The sequence below is a fragment of the Opisthorchis viverrini genome (assembly GCF_000715545.1).
Source record: "Opisthorchis viverrini unplaced genomic scaffold opera_v5_97, whole genome shotgun sequence".
In the NCBI taxonomy this organism is placed as follows: Eukaryota; Metazoa; Platyhelminthes; class Trematoda; order Opisthorchiida; family Opisthorchiidae; genus Opisthorchis; species Opisthorchis viverrini.
The window spans coordinates 896,013-915,204 of NW_008751753.1; the positions used below are offsets into that span (position 1 = coordinate 896,013).

Consider the following 19,192-nt stretch of genomic DNA (forward strand, 5'->3'; position numbering starts at 1 on the left):
GTCAGTTAGTATAGACAAATTTGAATGAACCTATGAGTAATCCCTCTTTTGGGTTTTTGTTTGCGAAGGAGAAGAGCTTGAAAATATTTATTTAATAGATAAGCTGAAATTATCATGTTAAATGCGCTATCTTGCTGTGTCCAGTACGTTCCTTCCGAAGTTCATTGCTCCGTAAATTGATCATGAAATTCCCATTTGCTTACTAGTAAGCTCGTCCATCATCCAACAGTTTTATTGTACTATAGTATATCCAATAAGTGGATCGCTCGCAAAATTCTTACAGTGTATTAACCATTGACTCAAAACGGTCCTTTAAAATGCGTCTATGGTAATTATGGGGTGTTGGATACACCATCACTAATAATTTTTTGTTGAGAATCGATGCGATTTTAGCGTAAAACCTCATGTGAAGACCTCAAAACCCAGATTCTTTGGATATGACGGAAATTTAGGCTAGTTTGCACATTGTGGCAAAGTTAGGCCCGTAATCTGACGGTAACTCTCCTTCTTGTTCTGAAAAGAAACGAAATTTGATCAGCACGTTGGAAAACAAACCCAAATTTTACAAGACTAACGTAAACAGACCAAGAGGTAGGAAATGATCGGGACAGAATTGTAGTTACATTTCATGATACTGCCCTCGAAAGAAGTTCCGGTGTTTACTTTTAGTCAATCCCCCATACATCGTATAAGACGTTTTGCGATGCCTTTGTATGTCTGGCTGAGATTTGGATGACAATTATCCATCCATGTTTTATGGCAGCTGCTCGGTCTCGCAACTTCGTACACTTGGCGCGTTAGACGTTTCGCATGTTTTCAGCCAGTCTGAGGCAAATGATGCAAACTGCTCAATCCAACAGCGTCGCAGTAAAAGCCAGCTGTTGGTAAGTTGAGAGGTGTAAGCCATTGCCTTATTGGAATGTCACATTCTCATGCCTACTTGTGACAATAATAACCGTTTCAGTATGTGAATGTACGTATCATAGGCCCATGAAACAAAGTTTGGAGTTTGAGTGGCCGAAACACTGCGATAGAAAAGCCTCTGATAGGGCACTGGCCTGTGATAGCCTCATACTTTGGTTGTACCTATGTTCCGTTTACTGTTGCTTTTACCAAGCCCCTCGGGCCGTATCCCGATCAATTACCCGCTTGTTTTCTACATTTCGTTCCGTTCCAATTTTTAATAGCCGAGTTACGATGAAGGAGATGGTCCCATACTTTTGTCGCCGCACATACTCCTTTCGTATTGTAGTGAGAATGGAACGCTCTTCGTTTTATATCTATGTGGCCTCAACTATTGAGCATGTTGGGAGCAAATAACACGCATCCGCATGGGTACTGTTGTTGTCTTGTTAACACTTAGTAGTTTCTAGAAAGAGGGTGCATTTGCCTGCAAGGGAATTTTTTGCGATATATAGTTGCATTTAAATGTAACCGCAAAGAAATAGTAAGACTGACTGCTGAATATTGAGTAATTTACACAGTCCCGGAAATGGGGTGTTTGTTTGAACAAGTAAAGAAATGCTATTCCGGTGCTGTGTTTGAATTCACGTCACTTGTGTGCTTTGGACGCTGTTTGCCATCAGCTTCAGAGGGTACCTGGTTGAATGAGAACAGACTGTAGTTCATGGGATGTCCCATGTGGAAGGCTGGATAGTCTGTTTGCTGGATTTCTGGAGGGAGCCTAGAGAAATAGGCTTCTTGGGCTTGATAACGGTGTAGATCATATGCTCGGGAGTGTGTTGGTGTAGTGTTGGAGCAATGTGGACTCCCACGAAACGAAGCTATTCCCAGTGAGGGTTTGTTGTCACCGGGTTCTTCATACACATGTGGCCCACATAGGTCATCAAAAGATGGTGTGGCGATTGGCGTGGGTGCCTCCCAGTAGTAACCATGTTGTCCGGAGTTTAATCTTGGCATTTCAAATGGCTTCCACTGGTGCGCCTGTGACCATGACTGGGATTGGTTTGTAAGCTTCATTTGGTTGCTGTGCGTTGTCATTGTTGGCTCATCTTCCAAGAGCTTCCCGGCACTATGAATGGAAGTGATATTATTAAGTCGAAGCGAAAACTAATGATAACCATGGTTAATTTGGTAAACTTGTCGAACTTTGCCGGTCAGTTTACAGTTGGCAGCAAGTCAGTGTCATTGTGCTGCCAATGTATTGCTGTACATACTGAACGCTCAATTTACGCAACATTTCGGACTAAACATTGGCCAACTCGTGTAGCGAGATTTCTACTGCCACTCATGTTGAGTGATCGTCTTTGAGTATTTTTCATTATTCCGATATGTTCAGGGGTCTCCCGCCAAATAGATGCCCTAGAAGCATCACATCGCTGAGTTAAACGTTCCGTTAGGCCTCTCACATTAATCCACATCCGGTTTAACCCAGACGGTGGAACCAATATGTCTACTAACCACATTTCTCTGACATACCGTTTTACATAAGTCTACTTGACTCATACTTGTATCTGTTCATGCTTTTCTGTTTGAATCTGAACTCAGGAAATTAAAAGTATGCAAGTGATGACTTTTGTCCTGTGACGGCATGCAAATAGGGTGTGATTTAGCTCAATAAAGCAAGTTCATTTGCTGGGCTACATTGTCTTAAGATGAACTCACTCACCTAGCTTTACATTTCCTTTGCAGCTACTAGATTTTCAGTCGTATAGACTCACTGTCACAGATCCATGTTTGGAAGTTGAACGGAGAAAGTGTCAGCTGGAAGCTTATTTTCTGTTCTACAGATGTTTTTTCCTTGAATTGAATTTTTGGTGTATGTGTACTTTCATGACCAGCCAAGGGATAACTGAGGAACTATCCCTAATAGCGATCAAGGGGCATCGTATTGAAAACTTTTGATTGCATTGAAATATAAAGACTTGCTCAGTGACAGGGTTTTGTTGGCAGGAGGGTGACTGTACATCCGGGATACTAATTGCAAAAGAGTACTGAATATGGTTCAGTGTCAGTCTGCTTTTCATCTGTTTGATTGCCTTTGTTAGCATATACGGTGTCGAATATCGATCACTTTGGCGTGACTCATAGTTCTGTAAACCAAGAGAACTAATCATTTTGACGGAGTATACTGTGTCTCACTGTTTGGTGTAACAGTTAGAGACTTGTGACGAAAAAGAGCTTATTCTTCCGCAGTTTGGGAGTTCGAAAGTGAATCATCCTGATGAAACCAAGTGTGGATGAAGAGTTACCTAGTAGGCCTGGTTTTTCAGCACGGTGTAGTCAGGTTATCCAAGGTGATAGCGTGCCGGAGCATGCACAGTCCTATTTGATGACCACCTCTAGTATGTCATATGATTCTTGAAATGTTCATTCACTGAGGGTTCCGATTCGTGCATATCGATCAATGCCATATGTGTCGACCGGTTTTTTCGTCTAACCAAAACGGTTTACGTGCTGGATCTGACACCTAAAAACATAAGGCTTCTTATCACTGATTATTAGAACCCATCGCTCCGGGTTGCTTGCCGAATTCTCCAGAAACCCCTCACTTAATTCTTTACATTACAGTGATTTTCGGCTCTGAAGTCAGGTGAGGGATACAATCAACTCGTATCTATAGCAGTCAAAGTTTTCCGACGGTTTTATGTCCGGACTCTTGGCTAGTCAGTGTAATAAATTAATTTATTATCGTGGCAAAATGCCCAAGGTGTTTTTTATTTAACTGTTGCTTGAGGACTCAGTGTCACTTCGAAAAATGAAATATTTCTCGGGGTGACGAATCTTCCATTCACCTGTGAACCAGCATTATCAAATCTTTTTTCGCGCACCGCTCAGAGGACCACTACAGGCTGACCGTGGCGCATGCAGTCGATGGCATCTCCCTTTTTTTTCGAAGATAATGCTCGCAGCAGGCTAGACAACCTGAGTCATCCAGATTCTTTACCAAGAGAAGTTTGTGTTCAAACAAGTAACGTTCCTCAGCTTTATATAATTTTAATTAGGAGGACATGCATGTAGCAGTTGAACCAACTTGAGGTTTATGCGGAGAGTATCAACGATTTTCAACTTTGATTTGCACGTCATTTGACTAGACACTACTCTGATAGACCTTGTTTTTGCTTTTCAGGGCATGTCTTCTCTGATCTTTCTCGACCACTATAAGAGTGATTTTGGTGAATTAGTGAGAAAGTTAGCAACTAATGCTCTCTATCTACTCACTTTGGTAACAGTCCGGAACTGACTCTGCATATTGCCTTTGTAGTCTAAGTATTACCTTGTCCAAGCGTTGACGGTGATCAGTCACTTGATTTAATCCGATTGAACTACAAGCGGGCACTCATTAGCGCCTATCTCGCTCATTCATTCACGACCAATAAAACAGGCCGGTGACTACCTTAATTTCGGAAAAACTATAAATAACTCCGTGTGCGGCATATTGCACTCATATTAACACCTGAATCTGTTTCGATTGTACCGTGTTTTGCACTTGAAAATTTGGAAAATGAATTGCAATACCTCAAAGTTACATGGTAATTGTCTAAACTTGAGTAACCTCAATACAAGTCTGGTGATATTGAGTTAAGAAGATGTGGAGGTAAGAAAGTATAACAAATGTTTGTAATACGCTTGCGCCACACTTATATGCATACTGTATTGGGTGAGTATGTCCATGATCAAAATTTATTCCTTCCGTGTCCTAATACAAAGAACTCCAGCTCACTGGACGCCGCTTATCTGGACAACTTAAATATCGAGGTGAATTCAGCCAGTCTCCATCAGTTATGGTATATTGGGGTACCTTGGTAGCATTCTGATATTTTTTCTGGCTATACAGTTTTTCTTACATCAACTGAGACTGGGGTTTGCACATGTTTCCCCGCGAACAAGTTGAAAAGCGGTAAACCGAGTGGACGTGGCCGTACTCAGCGTGAGCTGATGTGCATGTGTCATGTCTCGACTAGAAAGACTAACGGATGAACTTCCGGATGGTATTCCGCGATACCAATGAGGCGGTGAAATACCTCAATATCTTAGTTATGAGTTGCCTGCGTACAGGCTCCATTTTGTATGAACTTCTGGGTTGGAAAAAATATTGGCTCTATAGTTCGTGAATCACTCCTCTCATTTGGACTACCCCTCCAGAATGGTTATTTCAAATTCGAGCCTCGAAATCCTGAATTCTATATGCTGCCGGTCATTGCTGTCTATTGAGCAAGCGTTTGGATCTACAATCTTGTTCTGTGCACTTTCAGTAGGTGACGAGTTAAACGAAGTAAATTAATGTGATCCGACCGGGAGAAAAATTAAATCTTGCAGTGTTTATCCTTCGCGTAAGAAGGGTAGCGGATAAAGAAAGCATCTTATTGTTCATTTGTAATGCACTACTATAAAGTTGCTGGAAACTCGTCGACAGCCCACAACCGGTTTCGCCTTTCTTAAGGATCATCAGGTAGGCGCAGTCCCCGAGTTCCCATCAACCTTATGTTCTACTTGGAACCGAATTGCACGAAATTAGCGAAATACAATCATCTGCAAACTACTTTGGTTTTTTCGAGAGACTCACCTGGAACATAAGGTTGACGGAAACTCGGGGACTGCACCTACCTGATGATCCCCAAAAAGGGTGAAACCGGTCGTAGGCTGTTGACGAATTTTTAGCAACCATATGAGTAGTTCATTACAAATATACATGCATCGCGATATCTCGAATATCGTAGCGACTGAAACATGAGGTGACCTGGTGCAGCACAGTCAGTTGCCTGGAAACATCACAAACGATGGATTCAGCTGGGTTCCGGGTGAGTCTCTCGAAAAACCAAATTAGTTTGCAAATGAATGCATTTCGCTAATCTTATTGTTCAGTTCAAATATGATAAATCCATCTAGTCATAAGCCCCTGGATTCTCGTCTCAGACACCTTGTTACGAGCGCTGGAATATCGGAAACGGTTACCCGACTATTTGCCAATGGATCATTTCTCACTAATCCCGTCTTTTCAACCGCTGACCAGTTTATCTGCGAAACCTCAATGGACATGACTGAAAGGCAGATTTTCGTGAGCATCTTCCTTGGAGAGCTTACCTGAGCACGGGATCCTGCATGCTAATAGAACATTCGGAAACCAAATGTTGGTCTTCATAAGTACCTGTAACCACAAGAGGAAAAAAGGAACGTTAAGGTATGGTAATTGTTTGTCAACCGGAGCAATCCATTCCCGATACAAATCTTCATCAGGTTCCATTTCAATGCATACGCCAACGCGCTTGGATCGAAGCCTGACAACTGTTGAACTGACACACTCAATCAGATGTACGTATGCCGTGCTTATTCATTGGTCACCATTTTATTCAAGACGAGTGGTGTGGTGTCGTTTTCGGAAAAGTTTGTTAACATTCGGTAAGCTTATCCCTGGGTAACGTTTCGCTTTTGACACAAAAGCTTAGCCATGTCAAATAATTGAATTGTGTGATAGCTTTTAATTTCACTTCCGATGTTCTTTCACTATGCTACTGAACTATTCTACAAGTTATCTTAATTTCTGCGCGTTACCGAATGCCTGAAAGCACGCTGTACACTGTTTGACAATTGAGGTCTTTACTCACATCAGAGAAACTTACCTTAATTTTTGACAAAGTGCTTCGATTTCTTCTGCACAATACAGAAAAACCTGAACGGTGACCTTCTGGAAGATTCTGTGAATTTCCGATCGTCACTCTCATGGACTTGGTGTTTAGCCCCTGGTGAATTTCTCATCAGATTCTGTTACTAAAAATTGACCTAAAAAGTGCATTGATAGTTTAGACATGAATATGAAGGCAACTCAGTGTAAGGTCAGGATGCCATGGCGGGTGCGCAACGTCTGGATTTTCACGCTGGAATTGGGATATTCCTTGGGGTTCCTCAACTTGGTGTAAAGACATCTATATATATCCACTGAGACGCGAAGGCTTCAGTCATGACGTCTTAGTAACTTTATTGAGAGGCCTTATTAAAATGCCGAGACACCTCAAAGTCGTGGTGTAGTAATGAAACTATCTGCTTCTCCGAATTACTGCATGCATGAAAATTCTGTGATTCCATATTCCCTACTGCTAGTCTGAGTCATTCAGCTTCCAAATAGGTTCTTCTTGTCTTGTAGCTTACTACTGGATATACCCAAAAGTAGCAGTAGGAACCTCGAACGACACCGGCTGAGTGTGAATCTACGTGCTCACCGGATAATGACCGTAAGTGTTTCGACAAATACATTCATTTGCGAATCAGTTCGGTATTCACGGGAGACTCAGCCGAATCTCTTGTTTGTGAAGCCTTTCAACTGAATGTGCTGCACAACGGCCACCTCATGTTGGTACGATATTCGAGATATTGCAGTATATTTTCATAAAAGAAACTACTCACAAGGTTGCTGAAAACTCTTCGACAGCCCAAGCCCGGTTTCGCCCTTCTTGGGACCCGCTTGAGTTTCCGTCAACCTTGTGTTCTACTTGAACCCGAATTGGATCGACAATGAGTGTTCATCATCGGTTTCCTAGTTACCGGGATGATGACCGTTACAATTGTCTTTGGCACTCCAGTTGGGCCTACTTTGGAACCTCTATCACACCTTATTTCGTCATTCTAACATCACGAGATCGACCGAGATGTTTGGCACAGAAAAAATATGAAGCAAATTCTCTGTAGTTTTGCGCGTGAGCTCAGTCAATATGAGCGAATAGTGCTTGAACGAAAGGGTTACAACTGGTAACCAGTATTAGCTGTGATACATAACTCAGCGAAGCTTCTGTAACGTACTTACGGTGATTAGAAATATAAACCGTAACCCTAACACAGTCTGTATGGTCCATTCTGGAAAGGATTCTGTTGAGAGTGGTCGAGTCACCCCCTAGTTTTATGTGCTAACTTAATGGGCTCTAAATCAAGCACTGAATCTGACTTGTCTTCCCCTACATGCTCCCATCGGAAGTGGTCCTTTAACAGTCAGCAAGAGTAAGCTGGTTCTGTATGCCCAACCTGTTCGCAGGGTCTCATTAGGTGACTTTCCGTGGTCCTAAAACCAGCTTGCTGTTACCTATACTTCAGTGTGTCGCCTTCGTTAATCTGTCTTACTGGGTTTTTCGAGATCTATTATCGAGTGAAGAACGTCTTCTGCAGTAAGCTGACAAGTATCGATTATTAAAACGCAGTTGGCCTATTGGTACGTTGATACATTTTAATAACGGAAATTTACCCACAGTCTTTCACCCCGTAGTGAGGCATACGTAGTAAGTACATAATCGATGTTTGAAGGTGGATAAAATCTGTACAGGCATGTGGGCCCCACATGTTTCACTAGTGGGGCTAACACTGCTACTTCTTTAGGCATAGATCTGGCGGATAACGTGTGAAATTCCGGTTCAAGCGTCATCGGTAAGTCAGCTGTAGATTTCCAGTCCCACGAGCTCATATTGGTTCTTTTGGGGACTTTCTCAGGCATACATTATCACCCCTGTTGTGTACATCTGAATTTCTCATTTTAGGGTCTTCCAAATCTCATTCTTTCTAACAGTACCACAGATCACTGAAATTCTGGCGTCATGTTTTTTACCGACATCCCTTCATTCTAGTAATTTTAGAACTGCTGTAATATCTATGATGCGTTCATCCGAATGGTTTGTTGGGCTCGTTATTTATGCAGCAGAATTCATCATCTTTATGACACCATCCCAAAGATGGAGAGAAATTGATAGGCACAGTTTCAGTGAGCCGTAATCAAATGGAAAAGGTCGAAAGCATGAGGTGCGAGCAAATACAGTCCAGTAGAGTGTGTCGTATTTGTCACATAAATTCAGGTTAAGCTCCAGCTGGAAGCGGCAAAACGGTGCACTCCTCATTTCCCCTAAATTTGATTAAGATATGACTCTCAACTCAAGTAGCGTCATAGGTCTCGGTGAGAGTGACCAGAATGTTGCGTGCGCTCAAGTTTGAAAGAGCTTTATTGATAAACTTAGCATTGCACCTAGTGTTATACTCAAAGAAGGTCATCGGCTAGACCTCAGGATTTCGATTACTATGTTGGAGAATTATGATCAATAAGAAGGGCTAAACCGGTCTTGGGTTGTCGAAGAGTTTTCAACAACTTTGTGAGCAGTTTCCTTTATGAAAATATAGTGCGATATCTCGAATATCGTGCCAACTGAAACATGAGGCGACCTGCATGCAGCATATTCAGTTTTAGAATACCATTAACGAGTGATTCAGCTGAGTCTCCCGTGGAAACTAAATCGATTTCCAAATGAGTGTATTTCTCGAAAACAGTCGAATTTGGGTTTAAGTAGAACATAAGTTCGACGGAAACTCCGTGACTGCGCCTACCTGATGAGCTCCAAGAAGAGCGAAACCGGTGGTGGGCTGTCAGAGTTTTCAGCAACCTTGTGAGTAGTTTCCTTTATGAAAATGACAGGATCTAAATTATTGGATCACTGGATTTGTTGTTTATTGTGTTTGGCTGTAAATTTGTTGTGGCGAATACGGACGAAAAACTTGATGTTATCTCGAAGGCATCTTCTAGATGCATACACGAGGTACGCGTGCAAAATTATCAATACCATAATTTCGTGAGCCTCGAATTCATAAACATCACGCTCTCGCGCGGCATGTGACTGGACTCAAGGTTGGCAGGGCATATGTCGACCAAAGTAGCACATTAGTAGCGGCTTTACTGAGGCTATTTAGCGGTTTGAAATGCGAAACTACTTAAACTGCGGATGTCGGGAGCTTTCTAGAGCAGTTTTGAAAGCGGAGGCGAGCCAATTTTCGCCCTGAATACTGGAGCAGATTGTACGGAATTCATCGCCCTGAACATTCATATCATTTAAGGTTTTGGCACCAATAAACGGGCTGTCGGAACTAAAAATACTAAGCTTCCCGAAAAAGAGCTGCCAACCTTGTTATGGTCCTACATACTGTGACAGTTCCTTTGTGAAAACCTCCCGGCTATCTCATGTCTTGATGAAGTCCTTAAACGACCGTGCAACTAATATTCGGAGCCTCGTAGTCAAAGAGTCGTATGTAGGTAGACAGATACAGTCCTCTTGGAGGCATTCATCCGAGCTGGTTCCGAAGCGGACGGGAATTATAGATGTACTGAATATTACGATCAACTGATCCACGCTCTCTTGCTTATGCATGGCCTTCGAAATGTGCGACTTATTCCCAGATAAACTAACGGTGCACGGTGTTAGTGTATGCAAATTGGGTGACGTTTCAAGTCGGTTGTCCGACTTGACCAGGCAAATACAAAGACAATAACTGTCTGATTATTATGTTTTCACAATTATTTTAGCTTTGTGTGTGCCCAGAAAAAATAATTCTCCTCCTATGTTTTTCTTTTCTCACTTGTGTTTTTAGTGAAAAAGTGCGCATTTTCGTTTCATCTGTGAGAGCTTTCCAACATCCCTCCAAAGCAAAACGTAACGTCGCAATACTACTAAGTTCCACGAACAATGTCTTCTAATCCAGGCCTACTGGTCCGAGTTCATTTGGTTCTTTGATATCAATAAAAAAGGATGACCATTGCTAAACTACTAATCAGTTGATAGAACAAAAAATTTCAGATTGTGTATGCGCGTCATGTACTTACTTGCATTCATTGGGTTGCAGCTAGAAGTTGGGTCATTGTATGAAAAACCAACACATGGTTCTTTGGCTCCCGTATGTACTTCCAATCTGTTAAGAATATTCGGTGATCTGCTGTCCGGAGATTGTGGTTCGTATCTGGAAGTGGCGCTTATTGGACAGGTCCATTCAGCTTGGATGGGTATAACATCAGGATGTGATGTTAGGAAGGTTCTTTCTGGTACTACTGCAGCGGATATTGGGGCTTTGAAATTGCTGTCTGAGACTGGCTCACTGTCCGTCTGATCCTTTGCGTCAGACAGCTTGGTCAAATGGTGTATTGCATTTGAGATACCGTAATTTCCTGTATATCGAACTCCACCAGAAACTGGCCAGATATGTGGGAAATTGTAACTGGTAATAGCTGACCTTTCGCCCAAATATCTCGCTTGCTTTTGTAACATACCCTTTACTTCTGTTCCGGGTGAACGGGATATCGATGTGGTGTTGGTCGCAGCCCGGTTTCTGCGTCTTATCTGAGATGCATAATTATCTCGAGCGGACCATCCTGGATAAAGACGTTGGTGTAATTCCTTTTCCTTTTTTGCCATGTCGTAGTATTTTGCTTGGGCCTCTCGTGACAGAGCGTGCCACTTCCTTCCAAGTATTTGATTGATAGCCGCCGATTCCTTTAAAGTGCATTCGGCGATGACTTGTGCGCGCATCTCTTTCATAAACAACATAAAAGCATTAAGAGGCTTCTTAATGTGTCCAACGTTTCTCGTACGCCATTTCGTGCGGTTTTCTATATGTGGTGGGTGTTTAGCTCCTTTGTTCTCTAGACTGTCATCTTTTTGGGTACTAACCGATGATGGCCTCTCAACTGGCTGGTTTCCCCAAAATCCGCTTGTCTGTCCAGGATTTGAGGTTGGTCCATGACTTGCTTCATGGTTGAGCTGAGGTCTCATAGTCGCTTGGATCCAGCTGTGTGGAACGGTTTCCAAGTTTACTTCTGTCTCGCTTTCGGCTGCTGTCCAGGTTGAGTGTCTGTTCGGTGCAGAAAAACTGCAAAAGGTAAAAATACATCAACTAGTGGCGGGCCTCTCAACACTAACTAGTTCGGCCCCCTTACGGACATTCTGGAATAACGGCCTAGGTGTTCACACACTTCAGAAATTACGAACTGCTGTAAAGAAGCAGGTGACTCTTTCTTACTGCGTGGTTTTCAAGTAGTATGTTTGCCTGACGTAAATGACGTTTCAAATCGGATACTTCAAGAAGTAGCTATGGATAATTTCACATTACACAGCAGCATAGGACAAGATTGCTCTTTCCCCTGCTCCATCATGAATTTGGAGCGGACCAAAGCACGCGCACACTGTTTGCCATCTGAGGCTTTTTGTACGTTTCCACATCAAACCTTTCCTTTGTCGTTTAAAATACTACTTAATTTATGGTTGGTGGTGGAGAAGTGCACCACTGATCACAGCTGGCATAAAAAAGAAGCGATTTACTTCCTCCTGTACAATTAGCGAGCGGTCCTATCAATAAAACCGTTCGCCTACCTTATTTCATAGCAGGATTTGTACGATTCATGTGCCTCCTATTCTGTTCTACTAAACCACACTTTTCTCGAAAATTTGATGGTGCTCAAGGTAACAAAAACCTTTCGACCACAGTCACTGAGCGAAAAAGATCAGCGGCCAGGGTTTTCACTATGTTCTATCACTTGATTGTTTTGGAAAAAGCCAACTGGCAGCACTCGTACTTGTTTCGTTTCAGGTGCCAGCGTACAAGCAAAGGTGTTCATTATTGGGTGTCCGAATCTACCTAGAACAACTACTAATTTCATGCTTGCCTGCCAAAACATCGTTGAAGACGATTACCTGTTGCACTACGTTAGTTGGCCTTTTATGGACAATTATGCAGTCGCGTTGAGCTTGGATTCATCAAAGAGAAAACCACCGGTTTTGGTATGTGAAATTTCCCCTCGAGATGGCAAGTTCATTTGAAGATAGACAAGTCACACAAGCTTTTAGTTTAAGTTAGAAAAAGTTCAACTCTCCTACCGAGCCGTGCAAGGCCAACTCCACTGTGCAGGCCAAAGTTTAACAACTCTTGGTTGCCCCTTTGGGTTGCAATATGTTCTGTTAATCAGGGGCTGAGCGAACCTTCAGTTCTTCGCGTCAAATAGGCATTTTCAGTTAGGCTGATTAGTTGAAGGCTGAAGGTGAACCGCCTTTGTCCAAAGTTACACCATTGGATTTCTTGAGCACTTTTGCAGAAGTTGAACAGGTTTTCATAGTGTACATTGCTCCTGTCAGCTTTTTTTCGGTGCAAAAACTTATCAGTCAGCCAGTGAAGTTCCAAGCAAGGCTACATTCCTCCATCCTGAATGTGTATAATATCTCTCTGTCGAACTATCTTCACAACCTCTATGTTCACGAATCACGTATCATTGCCCCATGGAGTTACGAAAAGCCGCTTTCGCCAACGCACCGATTGGGTGGTCTAAAGCGTGACTGTCATTCTGTCATTTTCTTTTTGGGTAAACGCAGTTGCACACGGTTTGTGAGCTGAAAAACTGAAGTGAACTTAACGAAATCTTGCTTAAGCTCTGGGAGTCTCAACTACTGGATGTGCATAGCGAATTGATTTTGCTGTGAGGAGCAGACAAAGAGCGAAATTCACTTACTCGAAAGCCTTGATTGACAGATATCATGTCGGCGCCCGTGAAACACTCATCAAAAAGCAAAGCTAAGAACTAGCTTTACACTTTCTCGAAGGTTCTACATGGCGCAAATATCGGTCGTTACTGCAGTTCTGTTTCATCTGTTAATTTTTTCACTGTTCAAGTTTTGTCACTCAGCAACGTTTGTTTGGTTATCTACACTATTCTTTAGTCTCAAACGACGATTTTGTAATAAAGAACTGGGACAAGAGAAAGCCATTTCTCCATGGCTGCGTTCTTTGTGCTAATTATGATGTGTATAGCGTCAGCGTACGAATATACAAGTTTATATATATATATATATATATATATATATATATATCGTTTTCTATAGTTTCCAAAACTTCCGTCAAATTTATTAGTACTCAACGGCTGATCGATATTCGGAGGGTGCATACGTGCACAAACGATCGATTTCATTCAACAAGGCGTCATTACATGGAGGTTTGGTATGCTGAAGGCTTCCCGTTACAGTTGTTTCATTCGGGACGAATAAAAACGCAAAACTCCAAACGGTATCATGGCAAACCTAGATATCAGATATATCTGGAAACGCTTAAGCTGTTTATTTTTATGTATCTCTTAAAGTATTTACCTGTTTTGTGCTTGATTAGCATGTGAGTATTCTGCAGTGACGTTGTAATTGCCGAGTGGCTGTTGTAGCCACGAATGCAGACACTCCAGTGCGCTTTTGGAGGTGTTCCTTCCGTCGAAACATCCCTCCATAGGATAGTAAGGCAGCCTCGACGGATGAGAGGATGTACGACACGGATCACGGTGAGTAAGTTGTTGGACTAGTGGAGAATCCATTCGCCCAACATCCGCACGCCACAGATCGATCAATCCAAACTGTGGGTTCTGCATATTCCTTGTGTCCATAGTATGTGACGATACTGCGTTTGCACTTCCAGACATTAGCCTCGCCTCCAAGTAGCCTGGCGAACCTCTGTATGATAAAATATCCAGAGGACAACTGCGGCAACTTTCTGTTTGTCCTTTGTTTGAATGCTTGCCTTGCATAATCCCGAGTGCCTCCGATTCAAAGTTGTCGCTTGGTGATATTTCAGCACAGGATTGCAGGGAAGCAACTTGATTGCTTTGTGCAGTGCAAAGAGGGGCTATATGATAAGAAAACGAATCAGTGGCAAAATCTATGAAACCACTGTCAATCTTAGAAGAGATTATTACGAATTTTCCCAGGTAGCTAGTTGTCACTTGCTTCCAACTACTCAAACAAGTCATTGCTATGCTTGCCTCCTAGACAAACTAAAGAAGTTTTCGAGTGCAAAATCAATGCGTAGTACCACGGGTTGCTCCGAGTGCTACGAATCAACAGTGTTGCAGTGTTATTTTAAGAAGATCATGTTCTAGCAACTAGCATCTGTGAGAGGGTTGTTACACGCTGTTGCTTTATCGTTGGTCATTCCACAGCTTTTCCATCCTTGGAAAGTTTACTATAATCCATTAGGTATAGAAAACTTGGAATACTCCACAAATAGGCCTACCAGTATTCTTCATCCGATGTCTTGGTGAAATTTTTATGATGATTCAATAGAAAGCTTAATATGCTCCGACCGGAATCTAAAAGGGTCTCACTGTAAACCAGGACTGTTGAACATTCATCGGTATACATTGACTTGAAATCTGGTCGCCTTTACATTTCTGTCGAGACAACTTAAGCCTCCCCTCAGGTCATCGGGGAGCTTTATCCGGGACTCTTACGAAAAGTTGGAGCGAGGAATGCATAAGTTTTCCAAAACTTTATTTATAATCAGATTTTAGCTTGATAGTAACTCCTGAACCCACATTATTCCCACCCATCATTTATTTCACCGTACACAGCAACTCACACCTGGTTAAATTACTTATACTTTTCAGGGAGCGGGATTTGATAACCTAATCAAAGTCATAATTGTTAAGGCTCTGAGATGACATCACGTTCGAGTTCGGATATTTGCAAGTCGTGGTGGGTAATGTTTTAAGCTGTACTTTGCATAAAATCAAATCTCATCTTCCGGCTCCTGAATACCATTTTTGGTAACGTGCCTTCTTTCATTTTGTACTTATCAGCCGATCGTCCATACCAATAATTTTCAAGGCCTGAAACAAAATAAACCTGGTAGCATACGCATTGGTGAATTTCCGTCATCCTGAACGTGGGGCGGTAATCCCAAGTCAAAATGAAAAGAGAGCAAGCTCTCAATATCCTCATACAACTGGTGTATGAATGATATTTCACGTCTGCCCAGTCGTATTTCTACTGTATTTTATTGTGGAGCCCCCGCTCAACTTGAACCTCGAGAACAACATACAGGTCCACATCACAACAATGCATATTCGTTCCTTATCGCTCAGTTATTTAGTGGAATATTTTGGGCGCACTATCTGACATAGAGACTACGTCAGCATTTCTATGAGCGGAAACAAACAAATTCATTGGCATAACCGAAAGCTTGAACGCGTCAAACATTGATGATACTGGTCATAATCCAAGAGTAGCTTACGCAGACTCCGGTTCAACCGCGTTGCTTAGTTACGTTGATGAAATTACTACACAATTACACGATTCGCTAACAAGGCAATCCGTGCGAAATGGGTCGGTCTTGGTCACGTGACATATCTTTCAATCCAGTTAAACAATAGCCCTACATCTTAGGAAGGACTTTACTTCCACTTCCAACCCGGTGTCAACAGAAGACAGTCTTTCCTCTTTTATTTCAACAATCAAAGTGGCTGTTTTCTGTTATTTTCACGCTTCGTTGTGCAATGACCAGAACACGAAATCACGAGGACATTACTACTTTTTCGATCCATGTTGTTGATGACTCTGCGGGAATAGTTGGGCCACTGACGAATTAATTCTATGTTCTTGTATGTCCTCACCTTGCTGTTTAATAAAAATTCCTGTGGTGTCATGCAAGTCAGCAGAGGCACGTTTGTCGTTATATCAAGTCCTGACGACCCAAAGTGTGATGAACAGCCAACCCGATTTGCCATGATATCCATAACACTTTATTCAATCTAACCGAAAGCCAATTTCAATCACATAAGCAAAAAATGGACAGCAGGGGTAGGTTTTTTGCTGTTAGCAGGCATGGAGTCCAGTCTCACTTTGTTTGAGAGAAGCATATGAGGGAACTTCGTTACTGTCATTAAAAACATTTAGCTTGAAGATACAAATAATGCAGTGGTGTGGGCTCTTTAGAAAACAGCGAGACTTGATGACACTGATGACTATACCGTTGGCCCAAATTCAATGGTGACGTGCAATCCGCCAATCTGGTTGAACAGATGAATATTCATCTGACAAACCATCAACTATTCTGAACAAAGAATCTGTCCATATTTCGATGATCCGTGAAGGGAATCGTCCTGCTAGTCGTTGTATGCACTGGAAAGTATTTTGTCATTATTTAGTTAAATGAGGGTGTCCAAGATTTCACCAGAGGACTAGCCAGCACCAACTTTAGTCAAGTGGAGGTCGACGGTATTGGAAAATCTAATTAGACTCTTCATAACCCATAAAAATATCTATGACCCTGAATTCCAGTCTGACTCAGCTCACAGTGCGGAAAATTCAGCTTACGAGACTTCCTAAACAGTATGGCTTTAAGTAGCATGTTGAAGAATAAACTTTTTAGGCAGACCATCCTGCGGTGGTTAGAATCAATAAATCATAATTTATGAAAATCGGAATACGATGGGCAGCAAGTTATACGCAAAGATCAGTCCAAAGAGCAAACGCAAGACTAGGTTCGGTCGGCTGGCTTCGTAGTAACTGTGGTTAGATCGAAACGTCTAGAATATTCTTCAGAGGTCACATGAAGTGGGACAAGTTATCCGTGCGTGCTCACCGTGTGCTTTATCTATTGCTGTGCGACGGAGTAAGTCGCTTGGACACCCAGGGGGTTTTGCGCGACCGACTGGGTTCACCGACCAATCTGGACCGTTGTTCCGAGTGCCACCGCGGATCGCCCGGTCAAAATTGGTGTCATGAAGATGATGTTGCATGTTAAACGGATTGACTCCGTTTCAAACGAGTGACCCTTCCTATACCGTGTACAAACGACTGATAGTATATTGTAACACTGCTTACAAGTATGCACAAATATTTTTAGTAGCCCACTACCGGTTTCTCCTCCCTTGGGACTTATCAAATATAGGTAGTCCCCGAGTTTCCATCGACTTCGTGTTTGGCGTGACTCAATCATGGAACGTGAAGTTGAAAATCAATATCGCGTCAACATTCTCATTCATGCTATTCTTCGAGTGAATTTGCTGCACAAAGTCTACCTCACCAATTTTACAGCTGGTACTGTGTTGTTGTTGTTGTTGTTGTCGTTGTCGTTGTTCTTGTTGTTGTTGTATGGCAGTGGAGCATCATTTTGTCAATACTGGTGATGGTGATCATCATCACTACGATGCTGATGTTGACGACATTTACGATATGGAAATATATTTTCTTGAATTATCTCACTACTTACAAAGCGTCCAAGTAGAACATAAGGCTGATTGAAACCCGACGACGTCGCCCTCCTAGTGAGCTCCAAGAAGACTGAAACGTGTCATGTGGTGTCGAGGGGTTTTTAGTAATACTATGGGTGGTGTTTCGTTCCAAGAAAATATACTATGACGTTTCGAATATTATACCAAATGGCTAAGTTTCCTCTTGTGAACAGTATGCGAATGGTGTTCAGGTTAAACTTAATGTACAATTCATGTTATCCAAATGGTATGGTTCAGTGAGCTTATACGACTACGTGCCACGGATCTAGCTATGAGAAATATTAGGGAGCTCTGTAAACATATTCAGTGAAAGCCCGAAGAAGGAGGAGATTGTTGCAGTTTGCTGCAGTCTCAGGCCATTCTACTTTGCAAAAGAAACAAAAGGTAATAAAAAACGCAGCAAGAACGTGAACCATCATATTGGACTCCTGAATATCTGTATGCAGACGGGGTTCAAAAAATTGCGTTTAGTCTTTCCACGATGCTATGCGCAACCTCTGTATAGAAGTAATACGCAATCACGAAACCTTGCAACAAAATATATGCCGATAGGTTGTGTAGGAGGCATGAAATTCTTTGGAAGACGGTGTTTCAGCTCAAACTGATTGGCAACTACATCAGAGAACCCAGTAGAGGCTATGGTGCACTCTTCTGCTTTTGCTCTGCAGGCCACTGTACTGTCATGTGATATCATGACTTCACTAACCCCAGCGCAATAGCAGGTGATTTTTATCCGAGCCACTGTAGGTAAGATGCGATTTTCAGTGCAAATAAACAATCCGTTGCTGTGAGAAAATTGAAACTTAGGGTTTAAATGTCAATGGCCAGAAAAACCCTGTCCCATAGTTTAGCCACAGACTAGCCGAAAATCAGTCCGCTAAGCATGAAATCACTCATCCAACCAATATTCAAACTGTTGACGATGAAGTCTCATTAATTATCGATCCGTAACTCCCATTCCAGTGATGTACACATTATTTTAAGCCCCTGCTTGGTTTTTATTGAAGGAAGCAGGCGAATTTACCCTCTAAAGATAAACAACAACTCATACGTCCGTCAGATCGTCCTTACTTCATAGTCAGCATTTATCCTGCTCCATTCATGAGACATAGGAAAAAGTCATGTTTATTCTTCGCTGTGCACCAGTCTGCATACTCATGCTCTGTAAAGGAATTTGAAGAGGACGGATATGTAAATTGAGCACTTCTGACAGAGTGGCAAAGTACCAAACCGGCAGACATTCAAGGTAGTACCTATACAGAACTTTTGCCTGGAGAACATTGTTTTCAGTTCGTTCTAAATGAGTGGCACAGTTTTCGTTATTTGTTTTTGAAAGGCTCGATCAAAATAAAAACTGCAACAATAGATGAAAGGAATGTGCAGAAAAGCGTGAAATGT

The 19,192-nt window shown here is 42.2% G+C and overlaps 1 protein-coding gene across 1 annotated transcript; it reads right to left on the reverse strand.

Annotated features, from left to right (window-relative positions):
• Positions 1 to 1,524: 1,524 nt before the first annotated feature.
• Positions 1,525 to 14,167, reverse strand: T265_05265 (hypothetical protein; the record flags this gene model as incomplete). Its single annotated transcript, XM_009170234.1, has 4 exons — positions 1,525 to 2,032; positions 6,046 to 6,109; positions 10,583 to 11,622; positions 13,884 to 14,167. 4 exons carry the CDS (start codon positions 14,165 to 14,167, stop codon positions 1,525 to 1,527), a joined length of 1,896 nt encoding a protein of 631 aa, XP_009168498.1.
• Between the last annotated feature and the right edge of the window lie 5,025 nt (positions 14,168 to 19,192).